The sequence below is a fragment of the Microchirus variegatus genome, assembly GCF_963457635.1.
Source record: "Microchirus variegatus genome assembly, chromosome: 15".
NCBI classification, from domain to species: domain Eukaryota; kingdom Metazoa; phylum Chordata; class Actinopteri; order Pleuronectiformes; family Soleidae; genus Microchirus; species Microchirus variegatus.
Window position 1 is genome coordinate 19,674,108 of NC_139816.1, and position 14,101 is coordinate 19,688,208.

The following is a 14,101-nucleotide window of genomic DNA, read 5'->3' on the forward strand; positions in this document are numbered from 1 at the left end:
TTCAGGCATTTGATAACCTTTGGAGATTAAGGCAACTCGGGCTAATAAAAATACAGAGAGACCTCCGGATTCCACATTTTCTTCTGCACCGAGAAAGTAGATGAAACTTTTTTTCTTTTTTTTTTAATGCACTGTGGCCTCTCCACTGTGTTCACTATACTAGACTTCAAGTCACCAGCACAGCTGATGAACGGTGAATCAGCGCCTCAAAGATTGTGTATCATGATCTGCATTTAATACCTTATCTGTGTCTCCCATCTTATTTTTTTATGTTTTGTGATTTTATTCCTCTCTCATCAATTTGACTCTCTGCACTGATTGCAGGGACCTCAAGGACCCCAGGGACCGGTTGGCTTCTCTGGACCAAAGGGCCCCCCTGTAAGTATTCCTCCTCATCCACGATAAGCACTTTACATCGACAGCTCAATGCAAACCACCCACAGTAAGATCGTGTGGCGTGAAGCTCATTCCTCTGGGTGCAGTGTCTTTACTATTACTTCCTGTCCTCCTCCCACTGTCTCTGTAGCAAATTATCCTTAATTTGCAAACATTATAAGTCACAGTTGATTCAATTTGAGGAGTTCATCGGGTGCAGTAATATATGGCAATATCCATAATTCTGTGGAGGGATCATTAATCTAGCTGTTATTGAAGCAGAAGCCATTTTCCTGCTCTCTTTTCCTGCTCTCCAATCGAGGCGGAGGAGACAAGTGGTAATTTCCACCTATCGATTCAGGTTTGGATTCATAGCTGGCTCTCAGTCCTCAGTCAGTGATGTGGTTAAAAAAAAACAAAAAAAACAAAAACAGAACCCTTTATTTTTCCATTAGTGTTCTGGTAGTTTAACTATAATTGTGTTTGTAGTGTATATTGTGCCCAGAAAGCATTTGCACTGAATTGCAATAATCCAATCTCATAGGGATAGAACCAGTCTTGTAGCTCCATCTTTCACACCACGTAATGATTGCGATGATGATAAATGCACCGGTTTACTCAGCTGGAGTGTTTTAATTCCAACAAAACAGGGACCACCTGGAAAAGATGGACTGCCTGGACATCCTGGCCAACGAGGAGAAACGGTGAGGTTTTTTTCTTTGTTTGTTTTGGTTTGTGAGTATCCTGCATGGCTTCAGTGTTTCTTATCAAGTGTAGAAATAAAACTTCACTTGACAGATCTGTTATATTTCCACAGCAGGAGACTACTGGAGAGTTATTCACTTTTTATATCTTAATGGCAAATGGATTAAATTATTTGACAGTATAAAATACAAATGACAAGAATTACAGTAGTTAAGGTTGGCTGTCTGTTGCAGTAAAAATGGGCAACCAGACTTTTTTTTAGCTAGTCCCACGCACCCGTGCACACACACTTCATCCTCCGCCACCATTTATCTCTACTTAGTCTTGAGTCAGTATGCAGGAGATTATAATCAGGGACCTAGCATCTCTGGATGCTAAAGAGGCAGAAATGTCTTCTAAAACAAAACCTACAACCCCTGCACATTGGCTAGGATCATCTACACTACTTGTCCCTATCTATCTCTCTCTCTCACACACACACACACACATACTGCATTCTGTTTGAGTTAATCCAAATGGCTTTGACTCTGATCTCAGACAGATTGACAACAGAGAGCTGGAGGAAACTTATTGCTAGTTTGGCACATTTGCAAATATCCAAAACCCATCTTGCGTTTCCCAAAACATTGCATGATACCATCATCTCTAAAATAAATTGCAATTACATAAATATAAATAAATAAAAGAGCAAACGCAGAACAAAGTATGATAATTGTTGGAACAGCACGGAACAGTGGGTCCCGTGGTTTTTCTCAAGAGGCATTTTTACGAGCTTAATGAGGAATGGCTGCATTAAATGTGCCCCGATGATGCATAGATGGCATATCCCAAAAGACACAAAATCCACCAACAACAAAAGAATAAACAAAGACAAGTTTGATTTGATCACACCTTGTTGCAATCCCACTGCTCTTGAATTCGATTTCCCTCCCTACTTGGTATGCATCAGTGCACCTTGGTTTGATGAGGCTCAGAGGGAAATAAATTCTCCTAAAAGCTTGACACATCATCGCCTCTATCATTAAAGCATCCCTTCCCGCCTGCCTCTTTCCTATAGATAACAAAATACACCACACACACGAGCGCCTCGCTGCCTTCACTGCCATTCAAGTGACAACATAGGAGTCCTCATCAAGGCGTAGATTTACGCTCTGATGAGCAGACGTCCCAAGCATCCAATATGAGAATGGATCACAGCAATAAAGACGTTCAAAGGTGGCGAGCCCTGGTAACACACATCGCATATGAGGGAGTGCAAATAAAGATTTGAATTGGTGTCTCAGAGTCAGGGTCGATGCTGTAACAGAACGGCTCAGGGGTTGCATCACCATAAATCCCGACTTACCCATGATCAACATGCCACGACCAGCGTTCTATGGGCGTGGATTTAAATACTTTGATTGGTTGTTTGATAACAACTTACAAAAGAAATGAGTCATGAAAGCCGACTGGTTGTGTTTGATGTCTGAAAGATGTTTGAGGGATTCAAAGATTAGTTGGAAATATGCGTGCATTAGCTCTGTGTTGATCACTCTCTGATCAATCTGTCATTCTTTCAGTTACACATCCAGAAATACACCATGTATTTTCAACTCGTGGCAGACGGCTCTATTACACTATGGGATTTATGTTATGATGCAGTCGGTCTTTCTCTACCTTTCAACTCATGCTGCATTGATTCACCTCACTTCTAAGTGTCATGTATGTTGGATTAATATTTGTGGGAACACACTATACTGTGCTGGGACTGTTAATACTTGAGCCAATGGAGATTGGATTGTTTCTCTCCTAAGAGAGACGACGTTCATCTGATTTGTGCTACAGTGTTGACTCAATAGGTGTCGGACTATCGCTTTTGCAGTTTCTTCCAACACATTGAGTATCCATAAGAAGGGCTGCAGAGCAAGTCACAGAACTGTTAGCACAAGTTTACATTTAACTTTTTGGTCTGTGTTCACCTGGAGAACGTATTTTATTCTTACTACTACATTTACTAGTGTTTCAAAAACGCATTAGTCAAGGTAAGTTGACCTAAAAAGTTTATACAGATTGAAAAAAAAAGTTTGGAATTGGTATAGACAGCATTCAATCCCAATAGGATAAATAAATCAATAACTTATTTTGATTACCCAATCATTTGTCATAAAATGGTGTAAAAGACTTTGTTGTGGATGTTATGATATTACATTATTATAAAGTAAAAGATGAAAAAGACTGATCATTAGTTTTGGAGGAAGAAGAACGATATCCTTTCTATGAAAAGGCCACTGTGGTTCCCTGAAAAAGATGCTCAAGACAGATATAGCTGTTGTCCATGACATTTCTAGTGTTGTCATCTACCGGTGTGTTAGTAGTTATCTAATAGTTATCTATTTGATATGAATACAACACAAATATTGCATTTTCAGTATTATTAATGAATTACTAATTGCAACAGAGGGCTTAGTACACTGTTTTTTCAAGTACTTTGTCCACGGTGTATACAGTACAGGAGAAACACATCAGACAAATCATACATCTCGAGCAATGATAAGGAAACCATGCTGTGATTTGCATTCACATTAACCAAGTTATCGGGCCTGTCTGTGTTGTCAGACATGTATTTAAAGAGCTGGATCCAGAAAGCAAATGATCCATGTAGGTAATATATTGCAGTGTTGTCTCTGCTAAGGTTCAATAAACCAGATGAATGTGTGTTGCCTGATTGCCTGGTTTGATTCCACCTGAGAATGTTTTTGTCTGGCGTCTGCGTTTCCCTTTTTCTGTCTAATTCCAGCAGCCGTATAATCTTATAATCTGAGCATCATCGCAATAAAGAGATCCATGTTTGCAGTGCAGTGTATTACAATAAACAATATCTACCTGCAGCTGTTCACTAGCCAGCATTGTAATGAAATATAATCTGTCCTTGATTTGCGAATAAAACCTCTTTATCCTACATCAGAGAAATGCATCAAACCTAAATCCCTGCTTCTCAGCACAAACAAACTCAACAGAAATCCCTGTTTTACACTCTTTACTCGGGTTTTAAGAGATAAGCTGTATGTTTCTGTTGTTATAATCCATATCAGTAAGACTTTTGTTTTCATTTCCAGGGTTTCCAAGGTAAAACTGGTCCACCAGGTCCAGGAGGTGTTGTCGGACCTCAGGTAATGTGAACATTTATTTATGAAAGACTGGATTCCTCTCAGTATCTGCTTATTAAAAGGCAATGACAGACTTTCTTAAATATTTACCTTGAATCAAATTCTTCATCAATTGATGATGATATAAATGATTTTTCATTTATGACTGAGTGTCTTCTAATTTTATATCTCGACAGAGAAGATTTGATGTGTGGGTCACATTTTATTGGTGCTACGTTGACAATTTTGTGATCACATTACAGGGACCCACTGGAGAGACTGGTCCCGTTGGTGAGAGAGGTCACCCTGGACCCCCAGGTCCACCTGGGGAACAGGGTCTTCCCGGTGCAGCTGGAAAAGAGGGAGCAAAGGTAGAACAAATTTAAAAAGGCAAACTTTTTTTTTTTGTGATAAATTGAAGTGAATTCCTGTGTTGATGAAGGCCAGTAATTAGATGTAAAACATTATCCTGTTTCTGCAATAAATTCTCACATTTCTCTGTAGTGTTACATCATACCATAAATGTCCTTTTGCTGCCCTTTTAAGATTGTGCTGTTGGCCTGTTTTCCACAGGGTAACACACATAAAGAGTAATTTGTTCAAAAAGAGATAACGCTGTTTCTTATGGGCTGTAATAATTTCATGTTAGTTACACAGAAGTGAGAAAGCCCGATATGTTGATTAAGAGATCAATGGTATAGAGGTTGGCTGCAAATGTAACTCATACAACTGTAATTATAATACATGATTTGATTCTGCGGACTGAGTCTGCTGCGTTCATAAGCAGTTATGCTTCTTGAGGGCACGTAGAGCGCCATTTACTACTGGATTGCTTAAATAAAATTGGAAGAACCCTGTAATAAATCTGGAGCAATATGTTCAGCTGGAAATGCCAAAGCACAGAGTCTCACCATCACTCACTGAGCTGCACAAGGCTCTGGCAAATGGCTGCACAAAATACAGTAGACAAGATTTGTGGAGCATCTGGCTACACCTTGGTTCTGCCTTCCCACCGATTGAGTGCCCATTAGGAGCAGACAGCAGCCATTTTGCAGAAGTATGGGTTGCTCCAAAGCAACCCTCTGACTCCCAGGAGCTCTCAGCATGCCATGCTCCCCATCCTTTCCCTCAAACCCTCATTTTCTCCCCATCTTCCCCGAGCAGACAGTTTAATCAAGTCCATCGGCTAACTCCAAACCCACCACCACTCACGGACCCACATCCCTCCCTGCTCTGCTCAGGCCTGTACATCAGTATGCCAGGGACACTTTGTGGAGGTCTTGGCAGCCGAGCCCAAATCCTCTTATACCTCTCAAGCCAACTCTTCTGTGCCTCCCTGTTTACAGATAAAGTCAGTCTGCCAATAGAAAAGAAAAGAGAAACAAAGCCAAAAGGAACTTTTTTACCCGAAGTTAAATGTGTTGGTTTTAGAAATGTGGAGTAGAAAATGAGAGCAAGCACTAAATAAGGTTGCCATGCTGAAAGTCATTGGCACTGTTTCTTTGTGAAGATAGAATGCAAAGGGATTTTTAGACTCCAATCGTGTAAGGTTAGGGTTATGGAAGATGGGAGAGTTATACATTTAATTATGTGAGGCCCCCCCCTGGTTTGATGATATTTTAGCAGTCAAGCAGCTCTCCGTTTTAAAATGTTAATTCCTTTTCTTTTTCCAACCTTTTCAAAGACAGCAATAGAGTGTCAAAAGACCATCATCTTTCTGATTTGTGTTATGGGTGATTACACTGGTTTTGGTTAGAGTTGAGGCTAATGTATTGACTGCATGGTAACAGTGCTAATGATAACACAGAAAACATACATGCTTCAAACTAATTGCAGCCAGTGGACCATTAAGATGTATGTCTGCGACAAAACAACTACACTTCATTTTCTGGTGCCATGAAAAAGCCAGTAGTCTGTTTCTTTAAATGCAGCGCTCTATCGCATTTTTGTTGGACTTCCATTTAATCTTGGAATGTGTTCACATTTGACTTGAAGACAAGATATAGCCTTAATGTGCTTTACCGATACCATGTCAAAACCTATTTATCATTTCAAGTAATAATTCCAGGTTAAATTCAGGATGTGGATAACTCAGATTTGAATAACAAAAGGAAGTCAAAAAAGAGTATATTTGCACTGTCTGAATTTTGCCAAGACTGAATTTGTGACATTTCTTTTAATACAAGGTCATATTGCAATAACTGAATAGAAAAGCAAATGGAAAATGAAAGTTAGTCACACTGGTGTCCACTTATATGCGCCATACTACCATCTATTTTCCGCTAAATAGGAACATAATTTATGAAAATGACATCATGTTCAATTTAGAAAGACATGAATCTAGTGATTGAGACCTTTAACGCCTGAGGAAAATGTTTATTGATGTTATGATGAAGTGCAAACTAGGCAAATTTTCCCATAAATTCCTATTCAATCAGACTCATTTTTGCAACTAGTGGAGTTGCCCCCTGGTGGCTATTCAGTATATTGTTATTTCCTTGTTGACTTCAAAAGTGGAAACTGGAGGATTTTTTTTATAGATTTTTAGTCTGTGTGGACCCTCTTGCCTGGGGAGTTATGCTAACATCACCATTTTATTTTAATATTTTTATCATAGTTGTCTTGTTTACAGCTAGTGTTTTGCTTGGATGGGAGTGATTTTAGGTCGGCAACAGAATAAGTTACACACCCAATCACTCTCCACCTGATTTGATGAATGCAATAGCTGTGATTGTTGGGCCATTGCATCAAACTTGGAAAAACTGGAAAAACACAACAACCTATACTGTCACATTCCTCATACAGTACAGCCAATTTAGCTTAATTGGTGTTCATGAGGTGACTGGATCCATTTTGTTGTGTTTTTTCTTTTGTTTTTCCAGAGTTGAATTTTTATAATAAACATTTTACGTTCCAGCTAAAATCAATATTTAAAATGCTATGATGAACCACGCTAATACAATGTGTGATTGTGTGCACAGGGAGATCCTGGACCACTGGGACCCACTGGTAAAGACGGGCCCCCTGGTCTTCGAGGCTTCCCCGGAGAGAGAGGTCTACCTGGTTCCACGGTAAGAGCGCGTCTCCGCCTGCACCTCTTCATTGTGGCTTCACTTTACACGTGTTTGCTAATAGGAATTGATAGAACACCGCTACATTGCGAATGCTGTAGTAACTATCTCGAGCCATTCACTTCATTAGAGAGACCAGCTTTGGAATTCACTCCTTGCAATCACTCTGGTACAGGAGAAATCCAAAGCGACATCTTTCAAATGAATGGGGCGTGCCGCTGCATCGCTCCCCCACAGCTCACACTACTGTTTTAACCACAGTGATGCATCATTCACCTCTTTAAAGTTATACATTTTGGGCACAATTTAAAAAAAAATGTTACCCTGGTACTGTTGCACAGGACTCTGATTGATTTTCATATTTTTAGTGCTATTATTTTTGGGGCACGCAAAGCTATTTGTTTCCCCTCTGTGTTATTCACTTAATGAATTATTAAGTGCGACATTTTGCCAATTAAAGTGTAGCCGTTGCACTCTTGTGATGTGCATCCTCAAAGTCAGGCAGGCTTGCAGCACCACTGATTGTTTCCTGCCATTGTAATTTACTCCAGCACAAAGCCCCGACCAGCAGAGACTCATTACCCGTACTGTCATGTGCTCGTTTGTGGGCCACAAGGGAGCCATACACAAACACAGACACACAGACACACACACACAAACACACTTTGGCATGTGTATAACAATATAACCACCATATAAATCCACATATACACAGTCATATGTGCTTTTTACTTATGCATCCATATAGTATATATAAGTATGCGCAATAAAAACCTTCCATGCTTCCTCATGTGTGAAGTAAATGTGTTTTAGATAAACCATGAGATGCTGAATTATATCTAATTGAAATTGGATCTTTAGAGATTCATACTCGTGATCCTTTATGCAGTGATTGATGCGACCTGTTGAAATATGGAGCTTAGAGCAAATACATGTTTAGAGCAAATAGTGTTTGTAAAGTGCATTTATATGTATATATATATATATATACATAATCCTCATGTTTCCTGGTACTGTTTTCCTCAGGGTCCAGCAGGTCTGAAGGGAGGAGAAGGTCCACAAGGTCCATCTGGTCCCGTTGTAAGTACACAGTTACCTGAGGTTAAACTCCCCTCGGGAAATTTTCCTGTAAAACGCGTTCGTTCCTCAACATATTGGATTTCTTTTAAAATGACATTTTCAATGTGATATACACTATTGATTATTGTAGATGTTTGTACTGTGTATTTCATGTTTTACTGATGTCTGATGTCTTTACTGAAGCACCTGAGGGAGATTTAAAAATGTTTTTTTTTTTTTAATTACTTAAATTTCCCCAAAGGATATGCTTTGGTCTATAATCAGGAAATGGAGAAAACATGCTTTGTTGCACCCTTATATTTGCAGGGAGGCTTGTAGCTTTTTTTTAGGCAGCACAACAAATGGAAAGTTGATGCTGTTTATTTGATTGAACCTTGAAGTTTTTTCCTCAACCACATCAGGAATCAGATCTGATGAAGCTGATGATGAAAAGCTGCTGAGCTGAAGAGACAATAAAGATACAGACATAAGGAAATCAAACAAGTAGATTAAGTGTGTAGATCCATCCGTAAATTAATGCAATTTCAACATGTGTGAAACTTATTTACTCATTATGGTCACATATTCTTTGATCAATCACATTTTTTAGTCTCGTCTAACTGCACATGGCAACTCTGACGTGATTGTAGCGGGGTATCAACACTGTTCGCTCCACAAAACAAATCCTCACAGCCAGGAGAGCATCCATATGGCGAGTCACAGTGTCTCGTCATACCGGGCGCAGCTCCAAAACATCTCTCATCTGTCCTGTAGTTCACATCCTGGCACTTCAAGGCTTAAGATTTGTCACTGAGAGGTGTTGTTGTCGGTGCTGTTGCTGATGTTGAATGATGATTCATTCTTACCAGCATAAAAAAAAAGAATTACGGCAAACATCCAGTGTCTAAAATTAGTGATGGAAAATGGTGAGAATCGAGATTATCCAACTGTGGTTTTTCAGAATAAAATTCACTAATGTTGACATTTGAGTGATTTATATGAATTTCCTACTCCATGACAAAGAACTAAAGACAGTTATTTCATTATCTATAATACCATTTAATGCAAAAAAAATCCTTATTTTATTTGAAAACAGCAGTGATGTGTACAACCAAAAAGCAACACGACAGTAAAGCATCATGTTTGCCACTCCCAAGATGGCAGCCATTGTGCTGCTGTAGGCAAAAGGTCATCACAGGATGGCGTCTAAAAATATTATACACTTATACAAACAGATTTATAATATAGTCCATTAATTTCTGTGACTATATCCCCTCGAATAATACAAACTGGTCCTTAAAAACACACTCAGTAATATCTTAAACGACAATAGTGTGAGTGCCAATCACACTATTTGTATTACAAGTTAATAAACAGATTTAAATTATTAGTTTGCTGGTAAGGCTGTTTCATCCTGGGGAACATAAAGGTCACATAAAAGTAACATAAAGGTGTGTAGGTAAAAATAAAGGTCAGAGTACAGTCAGAGTGAAAAGGTGTCTTTCTCCATGACGTTTTTATGCATTTAGCTGAAGTTTCTCTTTCTGTTAGCTAATACGCATTATTAGTTAATTTAAAGATGCATTTGCAGCAGCTGGCGTGAGCTGCTCAGACACAAAAGCAAGACATCAGTTACCCAACAGCAGATAATGCTGTCTGCTTTCATAGAGTAGCATTGCTTTATTAGACCTTAAAAGCCACCTGTTACTTGTCTGTGGCCCTGGCTTCTTTCTAATTATTTCCTCTGGAAATGGTTTGTCTGTGTTGATCCATTAGTGATATAACCAAGCAGGGCCTGGCGTTGTAGAAGCCTAATGGTTGTTGTTCTCCAAACCGGTTGTATTTATGTACATCTTAACAAAACAGTGAAATCCAGCATGTCTCCACCATTAACAAACCTTGCCCTTTATGAAAGCTTCTTGATGTCTTTCTCCCTTCCTCACATAGGGTTCTCCTGGTGAGAGAGGTCAAGCTGGTTCAGGTGGGCCCATTGGATTGAGTGGTAGACCTGGTCCTCAGGGTCCTCCAGGTCCTGCTGGAGAAAAAGGAGCACCTGTAAGTATTTTTTTATTCATCCCAACCCAGTTAAAAAAAACAAAAAAATTTTTTTGTACTACACTACCTTTTTGATTTCAAAATATAATTTTCACTTGATGTCATTGTTTGTCTAGGGTGAGAAAGGGCCTCAAGGTCCAGCTGGTCGTGATGGCGTCCAGGGTCCTGTTGGTCTGCCCGGGCCTCCCGGACCACAGGGTCCACCTGGAGAGGATGGAGACAAGGTCAGTCAACCATGTTGAAGAAAAAATAAAAAAGGAAATAATCATCTCTGGTGCGGTTAGGGTTGGAGACAGGGTCATACAAAAAGGGGCAGTCCACTCACACCCTCCACAACAATTTATAATGTATGCATCCTTTATCCCCAAGGGCCCATACACCTGAAAAGGAGCCCTAAAACACTATTTTTGGCTTGGAGAGGGAGACTATATCTTATTTGCTCTCCTTAGCTCCTGGTTTGGTTCATTCTGTTTCTGCGGTTGTGTACATTGTAATGTTTACTTATTTGGATAAAGCCTTTATTTTATGCGCATGTCTGGTGCAGTGTTACAGCACCACTTACAGACCTGGCATAATATGTACTACAGCATTGAGAGTCATTTTGTGTGGACGAAGACATTTCTTGATTGCAGAAAACTTTTTTAAAAAAAGAAAAGAAAAGTATTTTTGTAGAGAAAGTTCTGTTTCCGTGTGGATAAGGCCAAACAAATTAGTGCTGTTTTAATTTATACACATTTTAAAATATAAAGAAACATAAAATGCTGTAATTTGTCCCACTTATGTATTCGGGAAGTTGACATCTTGAAACAGCTTCCTATTTCAGAAAAAGTTTGGTTTTGCCATCACCTAATTCTGTCAGACCAGTTACAACTCTATCTTCATTCCCAAACTTTAATGTGTTGTGTGTGACTGAACCAGTTTGCCACTCAGTCTTTGTCCTCATCTTTTCATTCTGGCCATCTGTATGGAAATATGTCTCTCTTTCCCTAATGGTTTCATATCCATTTTTTGTGACTACATTTGCCAGCAAATGCAGTGAGAATAAATATGAAAGTAAAATAATGTTGCGTGTTACATCTCCTGCAACTATAATCAATCAGGTTTCTGTCAGGCATTTTTGTCAGACAGGTTGAATTACCAAACATACATGCATCACTGTGAAGGTTTGTTTCAAATGAATTATACAATTTTAAAAAAAGCTGTTAATATTTAGAATAGAAGAAAAGATGACGTGAACTGGTTCAATCTATGTGATTCTCTTTCCCAGGGAGAGGTTGGAGAGCCTGGTCAGAAAGGAAGCAAAGCTGACAAGGGAGAACAGGTGCGTTATGGGCAGCATTGTCTATGTCATTAAAACAAAATTGCACTCACATTCACTGCCTTGGCAGTAGTTATTACAGTGTTGATGTTGCACATTCACATTCATGTTTATTATACCTTTTTTTTTTTCCTGTTTTACTTACATATCACAAAGGAAAACACAAATTCTCATATATCTGTGTGACCATTCTGGGTTGTTGTGGTAGCAACTTTGTCATTTGTTTGTTTTATAGGGTCCTCCTGGCCCAGCTGGTCTCCAAGGTCCCATAGGTGCCCCTGGTCCTGCTGTAAGTACTCTACAAGTGCTTCCTGTAATGAAGCTGCTGCAATATGAAAACCACAACACAATCCAGATAGAAAGACAAAGAAGAGTTATCATGCATGTGTTTATTTTACTTACATTTCACTTAGTATTCAGTCAGAGCATTTTATTTGTATGTATAATATCTTGTTTCATATCACCAAGCATTAAACTCTAAATGAAAATATCAGTGTCCATGACAGTTTGTTCCCTTATGAGTTTGTGGAAAGAAAACAACAGGTAGAACAGCCACTTGCTTTCAGAGCTCAGATAGCATAGTGTAAATGCATCTATGGTTTTTCCTCAGGGAGCTGATGGAGAGCCTGGTCCCAGAGGTCAGCAAGGAATGTTTGGACAGAAGGGAGATGAAGGTTCCAGAGGTTTCCCTGGTCCTCCTGGTCCCATCGGTCTGCAGGTTAGTGCTCACACATAAACAGATGTACGAATGTCATACAGTATAAGCAATCTGCATTTGCACATGTGATTTGAACTATGGTTATAAATGTTGATTGTTCTTATGAAAGCCAATCATTATATATTTGTTAAGCTGTTACATAAGTTGAGATAAAGTAAGTGTTCTGGTCCTGTTGCATATTATTTAAAGACATTAAATACATGTATGGCAGCACTGTATATGTGCAGAAATGACAAGCAACTACTCTCAAAGTTCATAGTCACTTTGCAGGTATTTCTCTACAAGATAGAGTCGTCAGTGAGATTAGATAATTAACTTTCCATTAACATGACTAAAGAGATATTGGCTAATGTCAATTTCAGATAAAAAATGTTCCCACATCACGTAAAACCAAATATGCCACCATCATATTTTCATCTTGGTTTCTTAGTACATTTCTCAGACAGACAGCTCCCACTGTTCTCCTCTTACTCAGTCACTGGTTTGGTGATAGCGTGTCTTCATCTGTGGTCCTATAGCAGACACATGAGATGAGACACTCATCACTGAGATATAAAATATGCCCACTCTGTATGAGCCACACTCTTGCCTCCATAAATATAGTAATAAAAACAACATTTGCTGTGTAGCCACATGTTGCTGGTGAGAGTGACTCTTTAGGGAGAAGATAACACACACACACCAGTCAGATGAATCCTGAGAATCTGTATAGTCGGCTTTATCTGTTTATTTGTTGTTGTTGAGTGGTATATAACCTGACTCATAGTTGTGTTTTCAGAAGACATAAGAGAGCTTCTACCTACTTCACAATAAAACAAACACCTATTGCTAGAAAAGGTAGAGCTAACAAATATATTGGTCTAAACCAAATATAAAAAAAAAACACATCCATGTAGTATTTAACTCATTTTGTAGCCTTTTTCTTCTAATTGCTATTTTATTGATCACATTTGAATCATACTGTCACATGTACTCAGTTTTACAGATACGTACACACTCGCTCAGCCTGTAGTAGAAGCAGCAGTGCCTTGTGATGAAATCTCACACCACGTTATAGTGCAATAAAACACGATGCAGTTGCCTATGCAGTATACGCACGGATCAGCCATAACACTGAAGCCAGTTTTAATGTTGTGTAATATTTCAGTCTGAACGAAATGGTTTCTGGTAATTTCTACATACATTTCCAATCTCATTTCATACATATGTGGAATAGTTTACACCCGGTAGATGCACATTTTATTGCAATGCATTGTTTATTCCTGCATAACAAAATAATTTTTGCATTCTTGTATACTGAACTCCATCTAACTCAACTAAAGCAACTGTGAACGTCAGTGTGTGATAAGGATCGGTCAAGTATAAAAGTGGACGTGTGCACTTTGTTTGCTGTGGCATGTGTATGTATTTATACACTGTAAATGTACAGCCACAACATTTGAACAGATAACTTGTGTTATGTTACGGCTGATTGGTTTGTCGTACCCGCCGCTCTAATAGACACTGTGAGATGTGTACTGCTTGGTGACCCGGACTGGGCGTGCAGTGATTACATCGCTCACCTCAATTCACAAGCATCATCCTTCCTTCATCACCTCCCGAGTCAAGGCTGTGGTTTCATCAACACATAGTGCACATAATGTCACAGAGAACACACACATGCAGTCATGTGCAT

General features: G+C 39.1%; 1 protein-coding gene across 2 annotated transcripts in view; it reads left to right on the top strand.

The window, feature by feature from the left end:
- col11a1a (collagen, type XI, alpha 1a) overlaps positions 1–14,101 on the top strand; it is a gene marked incomplete at both ends in the record, with an annotated part of 72,284 nt that overhangs the window by 40,390 nt on the left and 17,793 nt on the right. For both annotated transcript variants that reach the window (XM_083901934.1, XM_083901935.1), the window contains 11 exons: positions 325–378; positions 1,026–1,079; positions 4,176–4,229; positions 4,469–4,576; positions 7,187–7,276; positions 8,303–8,356; positions 10,283–10,390; positions 10,507–10,614; positions 11,658–11,711; positions 11,944–11,997; positions 12,319–12,426. In XM_083901934.1, coding sequence (XP_083758060.1) covers positions 325–378; positions 1,026–1,079; positions 4,176–4,229; positions 4,469–4,576; positions 7,187–7,276; positions 8,303–8,356; positions 10,283–10,390; positions 10,507–10,614; positions 11,658–11,711; positions 11,944–11,997; positions 12,319–12,426 — 846 coding nt within the window. The remainder of the gene's footprint in view (positions 1–324; positions 379–1,025; positions 1,080–4,175; positions 4,230–4,468; positions 4,577–7,186; positions 7,277–8,302; positions 8,357–10,282; positions 10,391–10,506; positions 10,615–11,657; positions 11,712–11,943; positions 11,998–12,318; positions 12,427–14,101) is intronic.